We start from the raw sequence: 12246 nt of genomic DNA, 5'->3' as shown, positions 1-12246 counted from the left end.
TGTGTTTTTTTTTGTGCCTTTTTGTAGTTTTGGTATATCTCTCTTTCCGTAGAACTCGGAAGTCGCGTTTCACATCCATCGCTACAGCGTGACATTCACCGGCTTGCTTGGCTCGCGGAGTTGAGCAACGAGAAGAGAACGACCACCAATTCTCGCCAAGATGAGACTGCTTCAAACGGCCCTGTGTTTGACAAAAAGGCAAGCACTCTCTCCGAGAGGCGTCACCCTCAGGAAGGTAACACACTTCTCGTCAGTCGCCAAGTGGATGGATTCCACCATGGAAGGGTTTAATGTCCCCTGTGTCATTGCTCTAGATACTCGTCGACAGCTGCCGGTCGTGCTCCTCCGTTATCGTCCCCAACGAGAGGATCCGCAACATCGGCATCTCCGCGCACATCGACTCGGGGAAGACCACATTGACCGAACGCGTGCTGTACTACACGGGCAGAATTGCAGAGATCCACGAGGTTTGCTACACGTCGGTTCATCTTATTGCAATTTAAGTGTTAGTACGGATAAGGTTATGGTTGACATATTGACCGTGTCTGCGGTGCGTTAGGTGAAGGGGAAGGATGGTGTTGGGGCAACCATGGACTCCATGGAGCTGGAGAGGCAAAGGGGCATCACCATCCAGTCAGCTGCTACCTACACTATGTGGAAGAACCACAATATCAACATCATTGACACACCAGGTACTCAAGCTTTTCAGATGGAGGGTAGAAGAAAGGAAGGTTGGATGGTATGCCGGTGAGGAAGGAAGGAAGACAGCAGAACTCATGCTCACCTGCGCTCTTCATCAGCACACCTGCTATAACAAAACGCTTGAGCTCTCAAACACTGTGACACCTCTGTCAGATGGATATTAATAACCAGATTTGCCCTCAAACGACACAAAATGTATTTTAACAGTTCGCAACAAAACAAAACAATGCAAGTCTCAAAATGTCGCTTACAAGATTATTGTTTGTTCTCCAGGTCATGTGGACTTTACCATTGAAGTGGAACGAGCGCTCCGTGTGCTGGACGGCGCCGTGTTGGTACTGTGTGCCGTGGGCGGAGTCCAGTGTCAGACGATGACCGTGAACAGGCAAATGAAGCGCTACAGTGTGCCCTTTCTCACCTTCATCAACAAGCTGGACCGCATGGGCGCCAACCCCGGCAGAGCTCTGCAGCAACTGAGGTGACTTATCTCACAACACACTTATACTTCCAATGTAACTTGTATTTTGATTAATATTTTGTAACCGTCCTCACAGGACCAAACTGAATCACAATGCTGCATTCGTGAACATCCCCATGGGCCTAGAGGGCAACATGAAAGGCATAATCGACCTTGTAGAGGAGAGAAGCATGTATTTCGAAGGACCTTTTGGGTAAAAGATCCTTTTTTTTTTTTGCTTTATTATTTGCAAGAAATCTTATTTAATAATAAAAGACAGCAGCATGTCTGAGTGATTAAAAAGGGACAAACCAAGGAACTTCTGCCATTGAATGGTCTGGTAAAGTTAAAATAAAAAAGATGACCGAATTTAATTTTACTTTCAACATTATCAACATTAATCTGTGAAATGGTAAACTGCTCTCTAAGACTTTCCATGGTATTTGCACAGTAAAATTAAATGCTCGCATCAAAAACTAAAAACATCTTGGCAAACCAAAAGGTTTGGAAAAAATGTAAAATAAAATTAAAATTAAATTTCAAAAACTAACCCATGAAAAAATAACTAAAATATGATCCTACTTTTTTTTTTTTATAATGTAACACAAAATTCAAATCCTCTCCATATTTGCAGGCAAGTCATCCGCTACGATGACATCCCGGCAGATTACCGCGCGGAGGCTGCGGACCGCAGACAGGAGCTGGTGGAATGCGTCGCCAATGCCGATGAATTCTTAGGAGAGATGTTCCTGGAGGAAAAGGTTCCGACCAATGACGACCTGAAGGTTGGTTATGCCCGTTGTGTGTTTTGTGTGGCCAACAAAGCGAGCATGCACATTGTCTTCATACACATTATGGTATAGAATGTTAAACAAAATTATGAGCAATCATTAAAATTGCATCTTTACTCTTTAAAAATTACAACATTGCAACTAATATCAGTAAGTCTAAAATTATTGCATTGAGTCGTTTTTTTTCTTTTCTTTTTTTTTTTTTATTATTTTTCTTCACAAATGCGGCTACATATTCAATATATAGAACATTTTCATGTCAAATTGAGGGAACTCTGGAGGATCCCAGCAAAAACAGGAAACTGTGCTCCCCCCATAAAAAAAAATAAAAAATAAAAATAAAGAAACTGCGAATCCGCAGATGCCAAAAAATGAGTATGCGGGGATCGATCGTATCGAGAAACAAACAAACATCACATTTTTCATAAAATGCAATTTTTTTATCTTACTTGTGTGCCAGGCTGCCCTGCGCAGGGCTACAGTGCAGCGTCTCTTCACACCAGTGTTAGTGGGCACGGCGTTGAAGAACAAAGGTGTTCAGCCCCTGCTGGACGCCGTACTTGATTTCCTGCCCAATCCCACCGAGGTCAAAAATTACGCCATCCTCAATGATGAGTAAGTGTGTTGTCGCCTGTATGACGGGTCGCTATTCCTGCATATTTTCTGACTTTACCTTTGGCAATGTAGAGATTCAAGGGAGACATCAAAGATCCAAATGGACCCGACAAGAGATGCCACGAAGCCTTTTGTTAGTCTGGCCTTCAAATTGGAGGTGAGCGCTTGACTTCAATGTCCATCCGCTCACTTTGTGCTCTCTCCTTTTCTCTAACATTGTCGGCTGTCTGTCTGTCCACGAGCAGGCAGGTCGTTTTGGTCAGCTGACATATATGCGGGTGTATCAGGGTTGCCTGAAGAAGGGCGACTACATCTACAACACGCGCACCAGCAAGAGGGTGCGCGTGCAGAGGCTGGTGCGCTTGCATGCCGACCAGATGGAGGTGAGAGACATTCATTATTGGGCTGTGTTTCCATGTAGAGTGTTACCTCAACTTAAATATGATAATGGCACATTCTGTTTCACCAAACCTCATAACTGCCAAGGACCTGCTGGTTTAATGCTCACACCCGATGCAAAACGCCATAGAAGGGCTAACGAGAACAGGCACAGATATTGCGGTTGTTATAAAACTCCAAACAATGGATATTGGACCTCAACTGATGCAGCTACACATGTAGACAAAAAATATAACATTACTGACAGCCATATATTTTTCATCCTTTACAGAAAATTAGCTTTACTCATAACTTTAATAAGTTATAAATATTAAAAATAAATATTACATATTAATAAATATGAAAACATTTTCATATTTTTTGCTGCTGCTTTCTGAGTTTACGAGAATTAGTTTTCTTTGTGGATTGATATTTTAATTTTGTACTGCCCCCTGGTGGCAAATGTTAGCAAATCAGCTGGCGCAACAAGATGTCAATTAGCATTGGACCTTAAAATCATCAGCGTTTGGTGAAATGGTCCGGCTGGACGCCCATTTTTGGGTGGAGAGGTGATACATTTTAAAAATGTGTTCGATTAACAAAGGCTGGAGGTTGATTTTAGTCCAGTTCATGAATCGGCTGTTGAGCATAAAATTGCCTCGGAACGCGTCAAAAGCACCACGACCAACTGTTTGTGGGTGAAGAGACGTGAGACAGCAGTGTGCGTTCAAGTGGGCCTGGAATTCCTTATTCTGACATCACGTAAACCGCGCCTCCCGCCTACTGGGGCATACCATTACCATTGGGGTGGGGGTGCAAGACCATAATTCCTAAAAGACCAACTGTGCGTACTTACTTTCATTGTTTAGGCTTGTCAGAAAATGCGTTATTCCACTGCCTGAATTTAACACTCTTGTTTGTTAGTTTGACTTACCCAATATGATTCCTTCCTTGCCCTATGTAGGACTCTTACAAGTGGGCATTCTAGCGGTGTTAATGTAACAATTTATTTTTTTCCTTTCCATGCACATCGTTAGGATGTAGATGAGGTCTATGCAGGTGACATCTGCGCTCTGTTTGGCATCGACTGCGCAAGCGGGGACACGTTCTCGTCCAGAACCAGCGAAAACCTCTCGATGGTGAGTACCTCTACATTTTGTCAATACAGTGAACCCCGCTTATCGCCGTGGAGATGTTCCATCCCTCAACTGAAATAGGTTAAAAAAAAACAAACAAACAAAAAACAATCTAATCAAATAGTAGCTTGACCCCCTACCTATTTTTTTCAATCAGATTTGTTAGTTAGTTAGTCCTTGTTGTCACGTTCTCGCCTCCAGGAATCCATTCACATCCCCGATGCTGTCATTTCCATGTCCATGAAGCCAGCTAACAAGGTAATTCAGGACGTTCACGTGACCGCCCGGTAAGGAATCATCTTTTAACTCAGTTTGTTTCTTTTGGAGCAGAACGACCTGGATAAATTCTCTAAAGGCATCAACCGCTTCACCCGGGAAGATCCGACCTTCCGGGTTCATTTCGACACTGAAAGCAAAGAGACCATCATCTCGGGCATGGGCGAACTGCATCTAGAGATCTACTCCCAGGTACAATTTAGTCAAAAATGTGAATAATTGACACCCATCTCGGTGTTTGATTGCCTTTAGATGTCACAAAATTGTCCAAAGTATTTATGTTATTAGAAACTGGGTTTTGCCCTGTCTAATTGAAGTTCTTCCACTCACACAACATGATTTCTTATTGCTAAACAGCCACAAGATGGTGCCAAAGCACTACCTTTTTTAAACAGAGGGCTTTGGTGCCATTTTGTGTCATCTTTGGGTCTTTCATAATAAGCTTTTCAGCACATAACTAGAGATAGCTTAAAAAAATGAATAAATGAATCAGAAAGTAGGCATTAGAAAAGTGCAATATAAGTGTATGTATTCTGGTTTAAAAAAAAAAGGAAAAAAGAAGCATTTTAGGGCTTGTAGGCCACCCTGAAAAATTGCGACATCAGTATTAGAGAGTTAGAATAATAAATAGCAAAATCACCTCCCAATGCCAGTTTCGCTGATCGACACTAAATTCGTTGGACACGTTTGTCATAACAGGATGCGTTAAAATGTCTCCAAGACAAACGCCCAAAATTGAAGAGGAAGTCGGCCATTTTGGTATGACGCAATCATTTCTCGGGCTGATACGTTGACAACCTCCTACGCCCCAGTCAAAAAAAATATATAATTTCCCTTGACGGCCTAAAAAGTTCAATCATTTCGAGAATTTGTCGTGACAAAAGAAAGCATTTCAAGTCCATCTTGGTTTGCCCTTGCAGAGGATGGAGAGAGAGTATAACTGCCCTTGTGTGATGGGAAGACCCAAAGTGGCTTTCAGAGAGACCATCACTGGCGCCGTTCCGTAAGTGCTGACCCCCAACACACACACATGCACATGCACAAATAAGTCTTTTGTAAATGCTTTTTTTTTTTTAATATACTATATTTGTTAACGTGGCTTAGTACTCGCAGCCTCACTCCAATAACCAAGTGGAGGATTAATTTGCCATTTACAACAGTGTAGTTTTTAGGTTAGTCACGGTATATTCTCGCTTCTCCATCTTCAGTACTTTAACTCCTTGTGGAGGAGACCAGGTGACCAGCACCTTCCAGGCAATGATGTCCTGTAACGGCAAAGAAAAAAAATTTATGAAACAAACATTTAAGTTAAATTCTATCGGTAAACACAACAGTGACTCCTGCCGAGGCGAGGAAACAGTCAGATAAATTTAAGTGCAGGGACTCGAAACATGTTATCCATGACTTCCCTGTGCTGTTTAGTATTACAACAACAAAAAAGGAGTACCTGTGACACCATTTCATGCAGCAGTACGTCATATTCAAACTTTAGCAGCTCTTCGTCACTTGCCTACAGAACACAATAGAACAGACATGCTCAGTCAGTCAAACTAGCGTATTTTTGGGGCCCCCTTTTTTTTCTCCGAGAGAATCGCCTACCAGCTGCGTGACGTTGGCTACTTGAGCCATGTTGTACAAAGTGTCTTCAGTGGATTCGCTGAGCATGACGAAGCTAGACGCTACGGCGCCAAGGTGCCAGAAAGGCACATGCTCCGGCTCAATGTGACCGTAACTGTCTGAGGATGATGGGGGGGGGGAAACAGTACATTGTGGTTAATGTACTTTTACTTTATATATATATATACTTTTTTAATTTTTTTTTAACATGACTGCATGTCTACGATGAGCAGTGATTCTCAACATGTGGTACAAGTAGTAGCCTTAATACAGTTTAACGTGTTTGTACTTAACTTTTTAGTGCAATACATTTGAAGTTATTTTTTGGTGTCGAATTTTTATTTCACTTTCATGCACAAAACAATTTTTTTTGTTTAAGGGGGTCACATACCAGGTAGATTTTGTGCAAATAGCAGGCTGTGGTTCCTTTTATATTGCTGGTAAAAGGCCTCTTCTTGAACGCTCGTATTGATTTTCAAGAAGTCATCGTGTGATGAAACGTGGACGTGCAGTGGAGGGTGGTTCTCCTCGCGAGGGAATATAATCTCCGCTAAGCAGTTTGCTGTGGTCTGCTGCCGGATGGAGAAGTGGGTGGGAAGGCAAGAACGCACAAGAGGGTGAAACTGAGCCTAATATTTGTTTAACACTGGCTTTCCCTGTCACTTTGACACCTAAAAAGAAAGAGTGTATATATCCTACGGACACGTCATTCAGTACACCTGTAATGTGATACAGTTGTACGCGAAAATATGTTGCCAGAACAAAAATAGTTTGCTATTTTATGAATAGTCAAAAAAGTTGTACTTTTTCAAAATCGGACGATTTCATTTAACCTTAATGATAAGGTTGTTGTATTTCAAGTGTGAATCGTTGTTCTATCTTAAGTAAAAAGTTTAAATCGTATGAGAATAAAATTGCAATACAAGGAAAAGAATAACTTTCAGGAAAATAAGCCCAATATTACGAACGAAAATATATTTTTACCTGGAAGCAAAATATAATAAATTTGTATTCATTATTATTTTATTTTTATTATAATTATTTCTATTTATTAATCTTTTGCTAAAACAATAGATACAAAAATATTACTGTTACAAAATGGTTTTTTTTTTAAAAAAGGAATTTTTTTGGGAAGCTGTAGTTAAGCGAGTAAGCGACTAAACCTCACACAAATATTATTTAAGTGTAAGCAAACTTACCTTCTGAACCATCTCCCGCACAGAGAGCTCCAGCTGGTACTTTCTCCCAGAGCCAGCCACATCCTTAAAAGAAAAACACACATCACATTAGTCCATAGACACACACACACACGCACGCACGCACAAGCCAGGTGACTATTTGACAAACTTGCCTCTGCATCGGCCCTGAAGACTTTCTGCAGTCCAAAGACTTTGTATGGTGAGCCGTGTTGGGTGTTCAGGTAATGCTGGACCACCTTGGCTGCCCTCTGAGCTGGGTAGTGATTGGGATTTAGCGGTCCGGTCTCCATCACCTCCTCGATTGCCTCCTCGACTGCAACCACCGCAATTGGCTGTGCCAAGAGAGCAGAGAAGGATTGAGTCGAAAGGCGTGGACGGAGGCTACTTGGACTTTGTGTGCGGCAGGTGTAAACAGGGCAGGGTTAGTTTGTCTTGAGATAAGGTAAACAAACCAGAGAGAGTGTGAACTTCAGCACAAACAAATTGGCCAATAAGAATCGTTCACAATTCAGACGAAAGAAGAATGCTTATTTTAAATAGGCTTCTTGCCTGAGTCTTATGTTCTTGTTCAGTCGTGTGGTTCTCATGCAAGTGGAAGTTTTGCGTCTTACTTCCTGTTTGATAAGACAACCGCCCTCATTTAAAGTGACAGAGCTCTTTTTTTTCTTCTTTCCAACACATGCCTACGTGAATGGATTTTGAGGGAATTTTTTTTCTTTTTTCTTATCCTTTTCCAATCTTCGTATGTGACACACGTGATCTGGAGACCATCCTGGCTGACTTTGCGGGCGGGCCGGGTACACTCGTGACTGGTCGCCAGCAAATCGCAGGGCACATTTGGCAAGCATGTACAATTTAATTGAGACATTTTAGAAATTTAGGTTTCAATGGACCGAACATGCATGTTCTTATGCTTTACTAGTGCCGTTTGCGTGATCACTTGTTTCTAGGCAGATTTCGCAAGGCTCAATCCCAGCTGTCCCATTGGCTGACGAAATGAAATGAATTGCGCGAATTGTATTTCAGCCTCTGCATTAAATTTATAGGAATTTTGTGGCAACTGACAGCTGGACACTTAAATAATAAAATATTAATTACAACAGATCACCTTAACCACAGTTTGACTTTCACAAATTTATTTAGTTACAGTTTTTTTTTGTATCCCCCATTATTAGTGGATTTATAGCTTGTTTTTGTTAAAAAGTCAGTATTTCGTCAATTTTGACTGTCTCGATTCTGCAGGTTTGACTTCACTCATAAGAAGCAGACCGGAGGTTCTGGTCAGTATGGAAAAGTTATTGGCGTCCTTGAACCTCTGGAACAAGAACACTCCACCAAGTTGGAGTTTGAGGATCAGACTGTGGGAACCAATGTTCCAAAGCAGCTCGTGCCGGCCGTAGAAAAGGTTTGCTCTAGCTTCTCTAGTGCTATTTTCATTCTCCCTCGACTTGTTTCTCCCGCATCCCGCTGCAGGGCTTCAGGGAGGCTTGCGAGAAGGGACCTCTGAGTGGCCACAAGATCTCCGGGGTGCGATTCATTTTGGAAGATGGCGCACATCACATGGTGGACTCCAACGAGATTTCCTTCATCCGTGCAGGAGAGGGTGCTATGAAGCAAGGTGAAGGTCATTTTCATCCTGATCCAAGCCAGCATCCCGTTGCTGACATACATGTCGTTCTCCGCAGCTATGGAGAAGGCCAACGCCACCATCTTGGAACCTATCATGTCGGTGGAAATCGTGGCGCCTCAGGAGTTTCAGGGCGTGGTTATCGCTGGAGTGAACCGCCGCCATGGCATCATTACGGGCCAGGATGGAGCTGAAGGATACTTCACGCTGTACGCTGATGTGAGTCGAGCTTGTCGCGTGGCACGGGAACACTCCTTGTACTCCTTTATGTTATTGGATTTAACCGATTGTGTTTCATTCTGACAGATTCCATTAAACGACATGTTTGGTTACGCCACAGAGCTACGCTCTGGCACTGAAGTAAGAAACTTGTCTTGTCTAAACTCTGTCTGGTACACTTGCACAACTACTAGCTTGATGGAAATAAATTAATTATATAATGTGAATTCACAGACAAATATAACAATACTCAGAGAAAATACTCTTCGAAGAACGACTAATATTATAACAGCTTAACTCATTTACTACCATTGACGGCTAACGATGTCAAATTTCCATTTTTTTTTTACTTGGCTAAGGAGTTGTGATGTTCTTTGTCTGTATTAGGCTGCCCCCAAGTGGCCAAGGTGCACATAACAGAAGGAGCAGCACAATGTCCATTAAACTGAAGCCAAAAATGTGGCCATTTTTTTTTTAATTCTTTACATTCTATTTAATGTGTGGCATTAAACTCCTGCCTCAAGATACATACTAAAAAACAAAAAGCAAAACAATCCAATTTCAATCAAATTTATTTATTTAAAAACATATTTAAAAACAACAGAGTTTACCAATGGGCCGTACATCGCTCGCAAATTACATTAAAAAAATGCAGGATATAGTAGACTTTTTACAAAAAATGAATAACTATAAATTAATAAATAAAATCACACACTACCTACTACCATGCAAGGTCTGTGAATGCCAAAGAGGACAAATTAGTTTTTAAATGGGATTTAAATCAACAGAGGGTCTTTCTGTGGATCTTTGTGTTCCCTCGCAAACACATTGCATGGTTGCGAGGGAGCACAAATCTTTGCAAAAGAATGCAAAGTTTTATTTTTTTGTTCCATGTCATGTTACCTTAGGGCCTCCTTACCGGTCTAACCTGTAGGGGCAAAACAATCGACCATTTTTCAAATGTTCCCACATTTTTTTTTTTTTCAGTCATAACGACGTTACAAGATGTATACGAAATCCTTCTGAACTGCTTATAACAACGTTATAGGAGCTCTAATGAATCCCAAATTGCTGATTTGTCTCAACCTAATGTCTCTGTTTTGTCCGTGTGTCGTAATCAGGGAAAGGGCGAGTACACTATGGAATACAACAGATATCAGCCGTGTCTCCCTAGCACACAAGAAGACCTCATCCACAAGTACTTGGAGGCGACGGGCCAGCTACCTACTAAGAAGAAGTGGAAGAGCTGATTTCTCATCATGGTAGAGATTTATAATTCAATCACGTGGACTCCGAATTTTTGCAATCGTGTAAGTGGAACCACCTCCCATCTAGTCTAAGGAAATTTAATTTATTATTAGTACCTTGATATGTGCATCATGAACTGCCAGCTTTGCAAATAATGCTGGTGCAATCCTTGCTCGGGCAAGCAACCACATGAATATTCAATAGTGTTTTTTTTTTGTTTGTTTTTTTTTAACACTGAGGTCCTGCAAAATAGCCGCATCAGAACCAAACAAATAAGAGAGAGTTAAATTTCTCACCTCTGTACCTGCATCGCAGAATACCTTTGACAGACAACATCCCACACTTAAAACACATTAATTAGGCATTGTAAATATATTTCAATTGAAAAATCTGCAATCTAGCAATACCGCAAAAAGTGAACAATAAAATAGCGTGGATTTATTATAATATTCAAATCCATATGTTCTGATAGCTGATTGTATAGTTGTGCTCATAAATTTTACATTGGCTGTGAGAATTTTTGAGATACATACCGAAAACATGAGTTATTGGGCTAAATGCAAATATTTTAATGGGATTAAAAACAGAAATTTGCCTGTTCATTTGCCTGTTCAAATGAGAATCGGTTCTCAACAGAGGTTAAATAAATGAACATTTCAAATGGAATATTTTTTCAAAAAATTACCAACATAAATTTATGAAAACAACTGTATGATATTAAGTATTTAAATGAAGGGTTAAGAAGAAAAAAAAGCTCAATATTTTTACAGTTTTGACCGATGCTTTTTTTGTACCGTGTACAGAATGGCCTTTATCGTTATGACTGCAATAAATACATAGTGTGTAAACACAGAATGTGTTCATTTGTTTAAAACCTTGAAATACGACATTCATCCTCATGATCATTAATCTGCTTTTAAGCATGGCAGAGTCCCTCTCACCTTCTCAGAATTCTCTGTCGTCGCATCAGAGAGGACGGTCACAGTGGGGCTCCCAGTTATGACGCCGCTGAGTCCAACCACGGCCACGAGAACCCACAAAATCATCGTGCGGTGTGGTGCGTCACGGATGCTGGAGAAGACGTACCAAATGTAGGCAAACGCGAATGAGTGACCTCCTGTCCTGAGTGTTGTTTTATAACCGAGTGGGTGTGAAGGGGAAATAGTGGTGGCGGGTGGGGGGGATGTCCAGATTCCTGCCTTGCGCAATCTGCTTATTGTTGTACTTTCTCCAAACCCAACAACACGACTGGTTTATCAGGTTTTGTCTTTAACATGTCACTTAGTGGGCTCTCAAGATTAGTTAAGGGGCATTATCACCAATGATGTCTTCACAATTGATAACTGTGGGATTCTTATTCTTTTTGTTTTTTTTTAAATCTGTCCTGTTCAGATGCTTGGTCATGAAAAAATACAGGATTGGCGTTACCTTTTTTTTGCCAAAACAGATTTTCCTGTGCAATACTAGACCAAGGCATCTCGACCGAAAATATCACAAGACTCACCGGCATTCATTCTTCGTCCTCTAAAAAAAAAAAAAAAAGACCAATATTACAGTAAATCTCCCTTTGACTTTTCATCATCATGACAAGTCCAAATGACTCGATAGGATTGGTATCTGTAACTGGAGTTATGGCTCACACCTCCAGTTACGGATGCACATCTACATCATTTCGCCGATTAAGAACTTGATTTAAGATATTCAGAAACGTGGCATCGATTTGAGGTACATTAAAAATATCCTGAATTGGAATTCTGACGAGTCAAAATTCATTAGTAGATATTTATATCAACTTACAGTTAGAGATAGCGATTATTCGGCGCCTATAACCATAGTTCACATTGTAGATATCTGGAAATGACCTCGAGATATCTGTAATGACAAACTCCTTACGCATGAATAACAGTGACGTCATTTGTCCTAAAGCAAAGTGACATGCTGAAATGATAATCATGGATAAAAAAAAAAAAGTAGTTAGATA

The 12246-nt window shown here is 41.0% G+C and overlaps 2 protein-coding genes across 4 annotated transcripts; one reads left to right on the top strand and one right to left on the bottom strand.

Annotated features, from left to right (window-relative positions):
- The first annotated feature begins 61 nt into the window (after nucleotides 1–61).
- Nucleotides 62–10719, top strand: gfm1 (G elongation factor, mitochondrial 1). The gene is made up of 18 exons (XM_088299812.1): nucleotides 62–235; nucleotides 315–467; nucleotides 560–692; nucleotides 976–1180; nucleotides 1257–1373; nucleotides 1794–1944; nucleotides 2411–2565; nucleotides 2638–2722; nucleotides 2811–2948; nucleotides 3981–4082; nucleotides 4281–4337; nucleotides 4410–4547; nucleotides 5276–5358; nucleotides 8414–8576; nucleotides 8645–8789; nucleotides 8857–9017; nucleotides 9105–9158; nucleotides 10139–10719. The coding sequence occupies exons 1-18, from the start codon at nucleotides 161–163 to the stop codon at nucleotides 10265–10267; spliced, it is 2244 nt and encodes a 747-aa protein (XP_088155938.1). The 5' UTR covers nucleotides 62–160; the 3' UTR covers nucleotides 10268–10719.
- Nucleotides 5407–11395, bottom strand: lxn (latexin). Of its 3 annotated transcripts, none has more exons than XM_088299818.1 (7): nucleotides 11207–11395; nucleotides 7324–7503; nucleotides 7172–7234; nucleotides 6364–6541; nucleotides 5955–6091; nucleotides 5803–5865; nucleotides 5407–5620 (listed from the first exon to the last, which is right to left on the bottom strand). In XM_088299818.1, exons 1-7 carry the CDS (start codon nucleotides 11309–11311, stop codon nucleotides 5507–5509), a joined length of 840 nt encoding a protein of 279 aa, XP_088155944.1. In that variant the 5' UTR covers nucleotides 11312–11395; the 3' UTR covers nucleotides 5407–5506. The 3 variants fall into 3 exon arrangements, with proteins under 3 accessions (XP_088155944.1, XP_088155943.1, XP_088155945.1); XM_088299817.1 differs by having other exon boundaries at nucleotides 6364–6544; nucleotides 11207–11394; XM_088299819.1 differs by lacking the exon at nucleotides 11207–11395 and adding an exon at nucleotides 7624–7782 and having other exon boundaries at nucleotides 6364–6544.
- Nucleotides 11396–12246: the final 851 nt, after the last annotated feature.

This window comes from Idiotropiscis lumnitzeri, chromosome 7 (genome assembly GCF_059441095.1).
Source record: "Idiotropiscis lumnitzeri isolate Australia: NSW breed Sydney's pygmy pipehorse chromosome 7, RoL_Ilum_1.0, whole genome shotgun sequence".
NCBI lineage: Eukaryota > Metazoa > Chordata > Actinopteri > Syngnathiformes > Syngnathidae > Idiotropiscis > Idiotropiscis lumnitzeri.
This window is presented reverse-complemented; position numbering and strand designations above follow the sequence as displayed.

What these genes read in the sequence shown, in the direction of transcription:
- gfm1 (XM_088299812.1), top strand. Translation starts at nt 161, where the DNA reads ATGAGACTGCTTCAAACGGCCCTGTGTTTGACAAAAAGGCAAGCACTC. An exon ending in CAACATCATTGACACACCAG is followed by an intron (nt 693 to 975) that starts GTACTCAAGCTT and finishes TTTGTTCTCCAG; the next exon opens with GTCATGTGGACTTTACCATT. An exon ending in ACCATCACTGGCGCCGTTCC is followed by an intron (nt 5,359 to 8,413) that starts GTAAGTGCTGAC and finishes TCGATTCTGCAG; the next exon opens with GTTTGACTTCACTCATAAGA.
- lxn (XM_088299817.1), bottom strand. Translation starts at nt 11,311, where the DNA reads ATGATTTTGTGGGTTCTCGTGGCCGTGGTTGGACTCAGCGGCGTCATA. An exon ending in CGACAGAGAATTCTGAGAAG is followed by an intron (nt 7,504 to 11,206) that starts GTGAGAGGGACT and finishes CTCTTGGCACAG; the next exon opens with CCAATTGCGGTGGTTGCAGT. An exon ending in TGCGGGAGATGGTTCAGAAG is followed by an intron (nt 6,545 to 7,171) that starts GTAAGTTTGCTT and finishes TCCATCCGGCAG; the next exon opens with CAGACCACAGCAAACTGCTT.